The sequence below is a fragment of the Lepus europaeus genome, chromosome 18, assembly GCF_033115175.1.
Source record: "Lepus europaeus isolate LE1 chromosome 18, mLepTim1.pri, whole genome shotgun sequence".
Lineage (NCBI taxonomy): Eukaryota > Metazoa > Chordata > Mammalia > Lagomorpha > Leporidae > Lepus > Lepus europaeus.
The window spans coordinates 25,894,679-25,907,823 of record NC_084844.1 but is presented as its reverse complement, the minus strand read 5'-3'; the positions used below and the strand labels follow the sequence as shown (position 1 = coordinate 25,907,823).

Genomic DNA, 13,145 nt, shown 5'->3' with positions numbered 1-13,145 from the left:
CTGCGCTCTCATTCAGTCTCTTTACTGTAGATGTCACTGTCACTTCAGTCACAGCACACAGCTTTAACCCCCGGTGTGCTGCGGGGAGGGGGTGGGGCATCCAGGGCTATCAATCTAGCGAGGTACACGGGGCGGGAGCGAAGTGTGTGGCAGGCAGGGGGAGGGGCGTGTGTGACAGGACATGCAGGGAAGGCTCCAGAGGCAGCAGCCCATGTTGCCAAGGCCACCTGCGGGGCCTCGAGCAGCACAGCTAGGTTCCTGCACTTTCAGGTGGGCTCTCTGTGAAGCCCTCCCCCCACCCAGCTCTGGCTGACCTTGACCTTAAGGCCCAACCTAGAGTGGGAAGCTGCCAGGGATCAGAGTTGCAAGCCCTTGGCTGCCTAATTCCCAGATCCGGGGGCCCTGCCCCACCTTCCTAACACTGACCACGGGCCAGGGCCAAGGTGCCCGTGTGCACCGGGGCACAGGCAAGCAGGGGCAGCCACATGGAGGCCACAGCTGTGGAGGGCAGTGAGTGGGACCCAGGACCCCTGGCAGAAACATGACAGCCCAGTTGTCAAGAGCTGCCATGGGACCACCCGCTGGGGTGAGCCGGCCACAGAGACTAGACACCAGGGAGACCCCCTGCGAGTCCCCACGGAGACAGATTGGCACTTAGAGACTGCCACAGACCAGCCACCACAGTGATGTTCCCAGAAACAGACCTGGTCACAGGGAGAACCCACTACCCGCCCCCGCCCCGTCCCTGATGGTGGAGAGGTCACTGGTGGCCGGACCCAGAGACGGCCATCTGTCCTCTGAGGCAGGGGAGGGTGGTCCCTAGCTGACCCGGTACGTGGACGTGTTCTTGGGCTCCGTGCTGGGCACACACCAGTCGCCGGCCTCCTGGATGGGCTGGTAGTGGCGCCAGGCTGACTTGTTATAGACGGGCAGGCGCTCCACTGAGTCCGTGGACAGGGCCTGGGGAGCACCAGGCTCAGTGCCCGCTTCCCCGCCCCTGCTCCCGCCCCCTCCTCAGCAGATCACCCTGTGCCCCGCCCCGGGTGGGGCAGACAAGAAGCCCCTTCCCCGAGGGCTCTGCAGGCAGGACCTCACCTTGAGATAGATGACAGCGTCGGTCCCAAAGCCCTCCATGGAGAAGAGCTGCAGGTCCCCCTGGAAGTACTTGGCATAGAGGCGGGAAATGGGGAGCCCGTAGCCGAAGCCAGCCTGCAGGGGGCACAGGGAGGGGGGAGGGGGGCTGGGACTGGGCTCCCACAGCTCAGGGCCTGGTGTGCTCGGGGACCTGGGCTGGGGTCATGCAGAGGATTAGCTGGCTGGGGAGGGGACCCAAGAGACAGATGGCTCTGAGGCCAGATCCCAGGTGCAGGGGTGAATGAGGCACCGTTGGGGTTGGGAGGCTGGAGCTAGGAGAACTGTGTTCTGGGGGCCGCAGGGTCTGAGCAGGTCACGGGGCTGCTCTGAGTCGCCACATCCCAAACCTGGCCCTGTCTGCCGAGGGAGTGGACGCTGAGGTGCCGGAAAGCTGAGCAGGGCCCAGAGAAAGGCAGTGACTGGGGTGGGGACAGAGGGGAGGGAAGCCTGCCTGAAGGTGACAGGTGGGGCACAGATGGGAGGAAGGGGAGGCCCAGACTCTGCAGGGGCGGCTGGCCCCACCCACAGCATCCTTAAGGCGGCGAGAGGGGCACTGGGTGAAGGCATCTCACCAGCGGGGTCCCCCCAGTTCCCGGCTGGGGGGTGGGAGCTGTCGAGTACATGTAGCTGAAGAGACGCTCAATCTTCCTCAAGGGGACGCCCCCACCTCGGTCACTCATCTGGGAGACAGGGGACATGTCAGGGGCTCCCCACAGCTCAGTTCTGCTACCTCCACCCACCGCACCCTGGCACCCTGAACTCGAGAGCCCGTCCCTGGCAGGAGGCAAGTTCCCTCCCCACCCCCTCCTGGTGCCCCAAGGTCAAGGGCCATAACCTTGATGGACAGATCCTCCTCGCCTAAGGCCACCATGACCTTGATGGGAGGGAGGACGAGGCTGGACTCATGGCTCTCCACAGTGGCCCGCATGGCGTTCTGCCGGGGGTTGGGGGGGAGAGAGGCAGGAGCTGAGCGAGAGCAGCCAGCCCTGGCCGTACTCCCCGACAACGGGCCGCCCGCGTGCTCACCTTGAAGAGTTCAAAGAGCATGTGGTAGAGGTGGGAGGGCACATAGACCATGTGGATTGGTTGTTTGGAGTTGGCTGCTGCAGGGAAAGTCAAGACCAAAGACCAGAAGATCGCAAGAGGTCACCATCCCACGTCCTTACCCAAAGTAGCACCCCCGTAGCCAGTCTTCCCTCTTCTCCCAGTAACGCACAGCCCCCACCCCACCTTCTCCCAGCGAGACAAGCAGGCACATGGCTGCCCAGCCGGAGCCTCAACACCAGGCCAACCCTGGCCGGGGAGACCCAGGGAAGCAATGTTGATCAACTCCTGGGCCTTCCCCATGCTTCCCTCCCTCCTGCTGGAACTAAGACCTGGGGTGGGGAGCCGGCTCTGACTACCACCCCACCACCCCGCCCAGGGGCTACCCCAGGGGACACACCACTGCTCCCTGTGGCTGTCCTGTAACCCCTCTCACTTTCCCCATCGCTCACAACCATGAGACCGGAGATTATCTGGCTTATTTATCTGGTCACGGGTGAAAGGCCCCACGTCCCAGCATCACCAACACCAAGAAGGCAAGCTCCCTGAGCATAGGGCCCGATCCCGCCTTAAGACTATCTAGCAAATGAGTCAGTACAGGCTGAGTGTCCCTTAGCCAACCTGCCTGGGACCAGAAGTGTTTGGGATTTCAGGTTTCGTAGCATCTGCATTTACATAACGAAACAGCTCGCTGATGGGACCCAAGCCTGTTACACACTGCACACATAGCTACACATAAAACTCATTCGTGTTTCACATACATGTTACACACATGGCCTAGGGTGACTTATGCACTGTTTTTAGCACGTTTGTATTCTGAACGGGACTTGTCACAGGAGGTGAGGTGTGGAATTTTCCACACGTGGCATGTTGCTGCTCAAAACTTTTCAGATTGGGAGCGTTTCGGATTTCAGATTTTCGGGGGGGGCGGGGGTACACTCAGCCTGTAGTAGTAACAATAATACTCTAATACTCAGGCAGAAACAGCTCTGCCTCGCGCCAGTCCAGAGAACAGCCCGTGTCCTGACTCCTCCCCTCACCCTGCACCCCCAGGTGCCCAGATGGGCGGGCACACACAGCCACGCCCACTCACCATTCACCTCCTGGATGTCTAGCTCAGGTGAGGCCATGTAGTACTTGTCACACAGCAGCTTGGCCATGTCGTAGGCATCTGAGAGAGAAGGGGCCTCTCAGGGTGTGGGTGGCCCACCCAGCAGCCAGGCCTCTTGGCACCAACACTGGGTTTCACCAACACTAAACCCACGGACGCCCCCGCCCCTCCACCCCCCAGCCTACTAGGCCGCCCTGTGGCCAGGTGAGCTCGGAGAGATCCCTGGGCTCCGGGTGCAGGTGGGGATGGCTCACCTTTTACCACCTCAGAGACGTTGCAATTGGGGTCGATGCTGCCAATGTGTTTGGGGTGGGCTGGGTTGGTACTGCCGTCAAAGAGGAGGGCTGTGGGCAGGAAGGAAGGGTGCTGCCCACTGGGCCACATGGTCTGCCCAGGAGGCTGGGATCCTAAAGCTACTCCCCCCTGCCCTGACCCCTGACCCCTGAATCCCTGGCTCAGGTCAGCTGGGGACCTATGCAGGCCCAAGTGTTTTTCCTGTCCCAGGTCTCGCCCCAGAACACACCTCACATTATTAGTTATTGTTTTCTTTTGCTAGGCCATCCTAACTTTTGCCATCTTGCTTTTGAAATTATTTGCACATGAGAAAATCCTTTAATTTATGATTAGCTAGGAATCATAGCCAGTCCTCTAGGAACATAATGTTGTTGATTAGGATGAGAATTTTTATGACTGCTAAGTTAAAAAGAACACGGTAACGAGGTGACATAAGTTTACGTTCTGTAAACGTTTCAGATACAACACTGGTTTTTTTCCTCCAATTTGGACGGTTGCTTTCTCTCCCGGGCCCCGCCCCTCCGGGCCCCACCCCTCCCGGGCCCCGCCCCTCCGGGCCCCACCCCTCCCGGGCCCCGCCCCTCCCAGGCCCCCGCCCCTCCCGGGCCCAGGCTCACTGTGCTGGTTGATGAGCATGCGGATGGAGATGCGGCTGAGGTAGAAGCGGTCCAGGAAATACTGGATGTTCTGGTTGGAGACCGGGTCGTCGCCGTAGGTGTCCTTGTACTCGAGCACACCCTGCGCCATGGTGGGCACCACGTCGTTGTGCCGGTTCCGGATGGTGACCAGGGCATCGGTGAACCTGCGTGGAGGGCACGGCTCTCCCACCTTCAGCCCCCTCCCGCCCTCCACATTCTCCTCCTCCTCCAGAGCCTGCAGTCTCCCGGCCGCCCGCCCCCCAGCCCCCTGCTCGGGAGCCCAGAGCTCTGGCTTGCTCTGCCAGGAAGCCCCCTGGCACCATGGGCGGGGCCTGGGGCTTTCTATCGGCTGGGGGGTGGGGGGAGGCTCGCTGAGGGCAGAGGCCGCATCTCCCTCCTGTCTCCCTCTTCACATGGCGTCCTTGAAGGCAGGGCTCTTTTCCTGCACCCTGCTGGCGGTTCTGGCCCTGGGCTGTGACCCCAGGTGCCCCTGGCTTACACCTGCCTCCCAGCCCAGGCTGGGTCTGGCACTCACTGGTTCAGGGTACGCTGGTCCTCGGGGTCCTTGTCCAGGAACTCCATGATGTCCAGGAGACTCTGCACGTACCTGTGTGCAGGGGGTGGGAGGGACCCGGCCTCAGCCCCAGCCTGGGTTTCCACTCCATGTGCCTGGGCAGGAGTCTCCCTTCCGACAGACAAGACGACCTCCCGCCTGCCAGGCCTTGACTGTGCCTTTGCTGTGGGATCCTGGGAGCATGGCCTGGGGATCACCCCGTCCAGGAGGCCCCGCAGGCCTGGAGACCTAGCATCATCCTGGGGAGAGATTTCCCTCTGGCAGCAGCGAGGAAGGCGGGGGAGGCCCACCACCCCCTGAACCCCTCCTAATGTCTCCCGTGGGGTGGCTGTTGCACCCACCAGGGCCCCAGGGGACAGGATGACCAGCACAGGGCCTCTCCCTGAGCGACGGTGGTCTGGGCCAGGCACTGGTGGGTGGCAAGAGCCCTGGGACTGAGTGGGCTCTGTCCTTTGAGGGCCCCAAAGCTCACTCCAGTGCAAAGGGTCCCCAGGCCGGGTGGCCCTCACCCCACCCCTCATCTGCAGGCCTGGAGAGAGGCCAATTGCCCCAGGATCCAGGAAAGAGCCGAGAAACCAAAAGGAGCCCTGAGCTCAGGGCTGCCCAGGGCCACCTGTGGTAGCAGCTGGGGCCACCCCAGAGTTGCTGTCGCCCAGTCTCCTGCTAACATGCCCGGCCTGCAGCTCGCTTTCCGAGGAGGCCTGGCTGCGTGACTCCAAGCCCTGTGTGCCCTCAGTATGCCCAGCAGACGGATTTATGCTCCTCTGATTCTCGGCAGGAGAGAACCAGTGGAGAGGGGAGGAGACAGCTGGGGTGTGGGGCCCTGGGACACCTCCCAGGACCCAGGAGGAGGCTGGGCGAGCGGGTGAAGGAGGGCAGGGTCAGAGTCCCAGAACCCAGGGGTAGGAATGCCCAGTGGACCCTAAAGGACAGAGAGGCGGTGTGGTCACATGGCCACTGAGCCAAGCAATGGGCAGGACAGACTGCCGAGGGCCAGGGGCTGGCCGCTGAGTATCAGACCCAAGGCTCACGCCTGTGTCCAGGACCTTAGGGCTTCTGATCCCTCCTTGTCCCCAAGGTCACTCCCTCAGGTGCAGGGCTGAGCAGGATTTGCCCAGAGGGCTCCTGGCCCGGCCATGAAGACCCAGGAGGCTTGGCGCATTGGATATCACCCTTGAGCCAGACCCTGATGCTAAAGGGACAGACGCCGGGGATGGAACCTCAGTAGCTCCTGGGCTGCCCGCCCCCTCCAGGGGCCTGAGAATGCAAACAGTGGAGCAATGACAGCCTCGGTGCTTCTGGGCAGAGCAGTGGGGGCCCAGCCCTAGGCCTGGGTCTGTGCGCCTACAGCTTCCTACGTGAGACCCCGAGTTTCTAACCTAGCCCGAGGTAACGTGCCGGCCTGCCCAGTCCTCCTTCTGGGGCTATGGATCTGGGAGGCAGGAGGGTGGAGTGCAGGCAGGGGGGAGGGGTGTGCCAGGGCTCTGGGAAAGAGGGGAGGGAGGAGAGGGGTGCAGCAGCTGCGTGTGGGCACAGGGCAGCCCTGAGCGTGCGGGGGAGTGTGTACAAGTCTGTGACAGTGAAGTGCGTGTGATGATACAGACACCGTACCCTCATGTCCTCGGCTGCTAGGGACAAGTGTGTGAGCTGGGTGACGGGGTTAGGATGGAAGCTCGCTGCATGGCGGGGAGGGGGCCGGGTGTCTTGGATGAGGGCGAGGGGCCTTCTGAGGAGTAGGGCAGGCCAGGCACAGAGCCTGACAAGCTTGGATTCCACTGCTGGCTCTGGGGGCCACTGGGCAGCTCGGGTCTCCATCTGCAAGGTGGGTGCACTCCTGGGCCAGGGTAGAGACAAGGAGATGAGGCAGGGAGTGGGGCTCAGCAGGCAGCCGTCACTGGCTCCCCTCCCATCACTCATCGCCGGAGGAGTGGCCGAGGGCTCCAGACAGAGCAGGCCCCGGCCACTGCTGTCAGGGTTGTTGCTGGTCTCAAGGGCCAGGACCCGTGGGTTCCCTTGGGGTGGGAGTAGGGATCCTCCGAGCAGGGCCTGGGGTCCACACACCTCACCAAGAGGCCAGGGGGGCCCTCAGTGTCAGAGAAGATGACCGCCTCCCACCCTTTCCCAGCTACTCCCACGAAGCCTCTATCTATTAGTGACAGGAGTGACTCACTGTCATTTGAGTCTACCCTGCAAGTGACATTTTCGGAAGCACATCCCCGTCGGCCCCACGCCCAGCCTCAGGCTGTGCTCCTGCCCGGCAGACGCCCAGGGCACCGCTTCTGGGCTCCAGCAGCGCCAGTTGTCAGAGGCGTTCTCTAAGGCACACCCTGCTCTCCCATGGACTTGTCCGTGAACTTGGAGATCCTTGTCTCTGTCACGGCCCCAGCACGGAGCCTTCCCTCTCCTGTCAGGAACGCAGGCTCCAGGTCCCACAGCCTGGGCTTGAGCCCCAGCTCTACCACCTGCTCCCCAGGCGACAGACAAGCGTCTTCACCCCTCGGACCCCCCGTTTCCCAGCTACAAAGTGGGGATAATGACAAGGCCGACTTCTAAGGTTGTGCTGGAGGTGCAGGTAGTTGTGCGTTTGGCGTTTAAACAGTTTCTGGCCCACAGCGAGCTGTCCAGGGATGTTCATCTGTGTCTGGAAACCTCGGCCTATCGTATCAGGTCTGGCCTGCAGGTGCTGCCGCCCACTGCCTGGGGAAGGGCCCCGTGCTGACAGAGATCTGCGCAAGTTGCCTGCAGCCCTGGCCTCTCAGCCTTAGGGACGGAACCGGGAAGTGGAGGATGGCCGTTAACAGCACACTTGCCTCCACCTTCCCTGTGGCTCCAGAACAGGAGTCCGGGCCCTGCCCCCGTTGGTCCAGGTGAAGGAATCGCTCAGGCTTCCTCTGAACCAGGAATCCCCCCTGGCCGCAATGAGAAGCTCCATCAGCTACTGCCACAGAGCAGCCATCAGCACTCCCAGCAGCTGTTTGTGCGTGGCCTGCTGGCCTCCTCCCTGCCTGCAGATCCTGCCCTCTTCCACCTCCTCCAGCATCCCGGCACAGGGGCTTCTCCTGGAGAAGGGGGATCCTCACTCTCCCCTGGGCCCCGCCAGGAAGTCCCTCCTGCCCTCACACCTCTGTCCCGCTCGCTGCAGCTGGTGCCCATTGTCTCTGGAAACAGCTTTGCTCACTTCTACGCTGCATCAGCCTCTGGTAAGTGTCCTCTCTTGTCTAACTCGACTCTCTCCTGCTGCCACTGGACACAACTTCCAAGACTTGGAGGAAGAGTAAGTCAGGCCAAGCTGGAGCCGGGTCACTGGTGGGGACTCTGGAGGTGGCGGGGGACAGGGAGGGCCGGGCAGCAGCCCCTGCCCTGATCCTGCATGGCCCAGCTCTCCCAGGAACACAGTGGCCAGGGAGGGGCCTGAGGAGCCCTGCCTTGAACAGGGACTAGCTGGAGAGGCGGCCAGCTCAGCCAGCTGGACGGGGCCGGAGGAGGGCTGGGAGAACAGATGGCACCTTCTCTGCACTCCCGGCCACCCCACGGTGGCACAGGCTGCATGACACAGAGGCCCTGGGTCTCCGAGGGGCAGGCCACAGCGAGGGGTGACCTGGTTGGACAGCATGGAAACCAGCTCCTCCTCCAGCCCCCATTCCCCTTTCACACCTCGCACTAACATGAAGTCCTGGATGCCCTGTCCAGCCCCTTTCCCGTGCCACGCCTTCGCCCAAGCTGTTTCTTTAGCCCTCTCCTCCTTCCCAGCTCGGGGTCACCTGGGCCTGGCCCGGTGATGTGTGTCCGTTTCAGCTCCCCCACTACCTATGACTAAGCCAGCATTCGGCATGCACCTGCTACACACGTGGCCTCTGTGGACAATTCTTCCTTTCTCATAGCTCATTCATTAGAACAAGTCATGTCTACGCATGCCGGCACACAGAAACAACACTAGGAGGCCACCAGGAAGCCCTGGGAGACCTAAACAGTGTTTGGTTACGGGGCGGAGGGCAGCGGTTGGCATTTTATTCTATCTCCTTTTTTGTGTTAATCCAAGTGTCAAAGTGCACTTGTTATATTCTGCAATGAGGGAATAAAACACTCAGTGTTACTTTCAAGTAACTAACATCTTGGTTCTTAGGTAAAACTTGCCTTGTAGCAGCCCATGGCTCCTCCCACGACCTACGTGGCAAGGTGCTCAGTTGGCCTTGGCGAGGAGTGCCTACTGGCCTGCAAGACCGTGGGCCCCTGGGCAGGCAGTGGCTGCTGCTGCCTCAGACCCAGTGTGGTGCCGGGATCAGAGCAGGTGTGGACAGCACGGCCATAGCATCCTGCAAATCCCGAAGTCTCCATGCAGGGCTGCACGGGGCCACAAAAGACCCAGGCTGGTTAGTTACTGCCATATCCAGTGGCAGGCAGAGCACAGCCTGGCTTGCTGGTCACGTGACTGGCCACTGGCTAAGGTATTCCAGCCACCTGACCTTGGCCAGAGCTTGAGCGTGAACTTCACCAAGGCTTTTGCCTGCTCCTGCGGCTACATATAAGACACTTCTGGTCTTTGCCCCATCCAAAGCTCTTCAGGCAGGGACTGTGCCATCTCTGAGTATCTCTGAGTTTGACTGGTAGCTTGGATTATAGAATGTGTTTTAGGAGGTGGCTCTTCTTTCTGTGTTTCCCAAAAAGTTACTGCAAGTAAATATTGCCCAAGAGGGCTAACGCTGGCATCGGCCCGACCTGCGCTGTAGCTGTGAAAACAATGATTGTCCTAGGCGCTTCCAGAGAAAGGAGAATGCTAAGAACGGGGCTGTCTTGCAGATACGGAGGCCAGGAGCTTGCCCTTGGCCCCCGCGTTGGCCTAGGAGCCCCACGTGGCCTGGGGCAACCCACTAGCCTCTCTCCTCACCCTCCTCAAGGCTGCTGGGAGCATCGAGACCCCCGCCGGGAGCTCTGGACGCCTGACGGTAGGGTGGGAGGTGCGGGGAGCGAGCCAGGGGTCTCACCAGCTCTGCACCAGCTGCACGGAGGGCGTGCTGAGGACGCGGTCCGGAAGCAGGTTGATTTCTTTCATGATGTTGGCCAGGCGCACAGGCAGCTCCTGCCGGAGGAAGGTGAAGGAGGTCTTCTCACAGGCATTGCTGGAACCTGCAGGGAGAGAGAGGACGGGGAGCCCCCGGAGCTGGAAACCATGGCGCCCAGTGAGCTGAACCCTTCATCGCTGGCGCACAGCGAGACAACCACCACACCACCCTGCCCCAGGCTTCAGCCCGGGCCCACCTGGGGCTGCCTCTGGCCTAAGCCATCTCCCTTCTCTTTCCCTCCTGGCAGACACTGCCTCAGTGAACAGAGGAGCCTGGGAAACCCATCCCTACCTGGGCTAGGTCCTGGCTGGGGGGAGGTATGCTAAAACCTCCATGGCTGCAGGGGCCCAGTCGGCCTCAGCCAGGCTGGCCTGGATGCTCAGTGCAGCGCCACCCCTGTAGTAATGCCCACCTGTGCACAAATGGAGCCTGAGGACCAGAGTCCAAATAGCATGGGCTGGGTGGAGGACAAAGGGGAGGTGGCAGGCTGAATAAGCCAGCCTCGAGGCAGGGGACCTCAGCCACTCAGGTGTGTCCCACCTTTTAGAGTTCTGTTTCCCACCCTGTACGAGCGGACCAAACTCCACGGTACAGGCCTGCCAGCTGCGACGCTTCTGCAGCCGGAGAGCTGCTGGGAGCTGGGAGGTGCCTGGAAGGCTTTCCTACCTAGGGGCAGCTCAAGACTCAAACAGGGCAGGGGGCCCACAGACTCGTGGGGGGGGGGGGGAAGGTGCCCTATGTCTTGGCTGCCACCCCCTGCCGGCTCCTGTCCGTGACGCAGCTGTAACCGAAGCCACGCACTATCAGCTGGACTCTGGAGAGACCTGGCCTGCCCTCCCACCCCCCAGTCTCCAGCTGGCACCAGGGAACCACTGTGCAGACAGACGAGGCCCACACAATGCCTGTTTGAGCCACCCCGCTGGCATGGCCACCTCCGCCCGTCCCGGAGACACCCCCTGAATGCTGGCGGGGGGTGCTCCTGATCCAGGAGCCCGGGGCAGCCCAGGGAGGGTACAAGTGGCCTGACTCCATCTCATGGCGTCCTGGGCCCCTGCCCGGCAAGGACAGGCGGCCAGGCTGGGGCAGATTTGATCTTCAAGTGTCCTTGCCTACTGAGGCAGCTGGGGTGCAGCCCCTTCAATGAGTGCAGGTGCACAGTCAGGGGGACCCAGCGATGGGGGGGGGGCTGTCGGCACCTTCTTCCCAAAGGGCCCCTGGCTTTGTCTCACTCTGCCCAGGAGCCTCTCGGCCCTCAAGCCCACCCCAGCCCAGGTCTCCTTCCAGATGGCTGCATCTCCACACTCTGCCAGCACTCCCACCGGCCTGCTGGCCATCTCCTCCAGGCCCCCCGACTCTCCCAGTCACCTGGACAACACTATTAACCCTTCGGTGCCTGCACACCACCCGGCTCCCTCCCTGCCCCAACGTCATCACCGCTCACTGCCCAAGACCCCTCTGAGAGCCTGGGAAGAAACCTTGGACCCCTCCATCTCAGCGCCCCCTTCCCCTAGAACAACCCAGCGGGGAGTCCCTTCTCGGGGAGTCCTTAACCCTTTCCGGGCAGGCGCTAACCCTGACTCCCTGTTAACCCTTTCCTTTCTGTACTCTTCCAGGCAGCTCGTCCCTGTCCTCGGAGCCTCTCCTTGCCTCCGTGTAGGTCCTTCGAGAACAGGGTCCCTTCGACGCCCCCCGCCCCCGCCAGCCAGCGCCGCCCCCTCCGTACCGAAGTCCAGAAACTGCTTAATGGACAGGGGCGACGGGGAGAACTTGCTGAAGTGCTCGATGTACTTGGGCGCCCCTGCCAGGGACGCATTCTTCAGCAGAGCCCGGACCCAGCGCATGGCGGCGGCCGCGGCTCGGGCTCGGGCTACGGTCCCGGCCGCGGGTAGCGCTCGCGTTCGGCTCGGCCCGGCCCGGCCCAGCGACGCGGTTCGACCGCCTCCTCCTCCCTACCCTGGCCCTGGCGGGTCTTGAAAGGCTCAGCCAATGGGCTCGTCGCGGCGCCCCGACGTCGCCAATGTCTGTTCACAAACAACCCCGGGAGAGCCAATGGGCTTCCGCCTCGGCACGTGGCTTCCCTCCGGGCCCGCCCCGTTAACCCCGTCCCTGCCCGAGGCGGCCTGTTGTTTTCCGGAGGCAGCGCCGGGGTCCCGCCTCCAGCCCGCACACTCCTCCCTTTCCTTCCCCGGACTGGGCCCGGGTTAACCCCTTCCTTCCTGGAGCCCTCTCGCCGGCGCTTCCACCTGCGCCTTTCCGGGCTGTCTCTAGGTCCTTTTACCTCTCATTTCTTGACCTGTCCAGGTGGCTTTCAACGAATCCCCGTTCTGCCAGAGATGCCCGTTTCACTGGTCCTGATGCCTGCCTGCTGTCCCTCCCCGGGGTCCTGTGGGTTCCAAGCGCGGATGGCAGCGCCCCGGACTGTGAATGTGCGCCACACTGGGGACCGGCACGCAAGCCTAGGCGAGCAACCCAGCCGCCTCCGTGGAGGCCCGAGTGGCTCGGGGTAAAGTAGCGGTAGCCTTTCCCATCGAATAACACCGGAGTCAAAACCCTCGCGACCGGCGGCGGTGGAGACAGCAGCTGCCACCAGTGCGATCTCCTTTTCCGATTTCTAGTTTGAGAGGAGGACAGACAGGTACTGAAAGCGAGCGCCCCGTCCGCCGGGCCCAGGGATGGAACCCGGGGACCCCCGATGTGGGAGGAGGGGGCGTCTTAACCGCTAGACTCAACACTCACTCCAGGTGCTAATTTTCGAGCACCTTTAGTGAATCAGCACAACACAAAGCCTTGGCCATGGAGCGCGCCCCTCCGCCCCTCGAAACCCCTGGGCTTCTTTGGGGACAGGTTCCGGGAGCCGGTGCGCCCCGGGCGCCCCCAGCAGCTGGGCTCGCTCATAGGAAACGTGGCGCGCCCTCTTGTGGTCAGAGGAGGTATGTCCCATCCCGGACCTGAGTTCCGCTGGCCACTTGGACGCTCTCTGCTCTTGGAGGGGACGGTCCTTGGCCAGGGCTGATCAGACGCCTAATACATGCTGGGCTTTGTCTTGGGATCAGGAAACACAGCACCGAGACGAGACCTTGTCCCTCGATCATTTCTTTTCTCGGTTTGGAAGACAGATGCATAAGAAAATAATTGTAACAGAAGGTGATTATCCCAGCCTACCCTTGCCCGCTGGGGGAATAGGTTCCAAGACCCCCAGTGGCTGTTAAGACCCCCTACAGGCCGGCACCGTGGCTCAATAGGCTAATTCTCCGCCTGCGGCACTGGCACCCTGGGTTCTAGTCCCGGTC

General features: G+C 62.1%; 1 protein-coding gene across 2 annotated transcripts; it reads right to left on the bottom strand.

The window, feature by feature from the left end:
• Positions 1 to 6: 6 nt before the first annotated feature.
• Positions 7 to 11,809, bottom strand: PDK2 (pyruvate dehydrogenase kinase 2). 2 transcript variants are annotated; one of them, XM_062216782.1, is made up of 11 exons: positions 11,579 to 11,809; positions 9,778 to 9,919; positions 4,757 to 4,828; positions 4,201 to 4,385; positions 3,544 to 3,633; positions 3,272 to 3,349; positions 2,161 to 2,234; positions 1,970 to 2,068; positions 1,707 to 1,814; positions 1,096 to 1,209; positions 7 to 960 (listed from the first exon to the last, which is right to left on the bottom strand). In XM_062216782.1, the coding sequence occupies exons 1-11, from the start codon at positions 11,694 to 11,696 to the stop codon at positions 820 to 822; spliced, it is 1,221 nt and encodes a 406-aa protein (XP_062072766.1). In that variant the 5' UTR covers positions 11,697 to 11,809; the 3' UTR covers positions 7 to 819. The 2 variants fall into 2 exon arrangements, with proteins under 2 accessions (XP_062072766.1, XP_062072765.1); XM_062216781.1 differs by having other exon boundaries at positions 2,161 to 2,237; positions 11,579 to 11,808.
• Between the last annotated feature and the right edge of the window lie 1,336 nt (positions 11,810 to 13,145).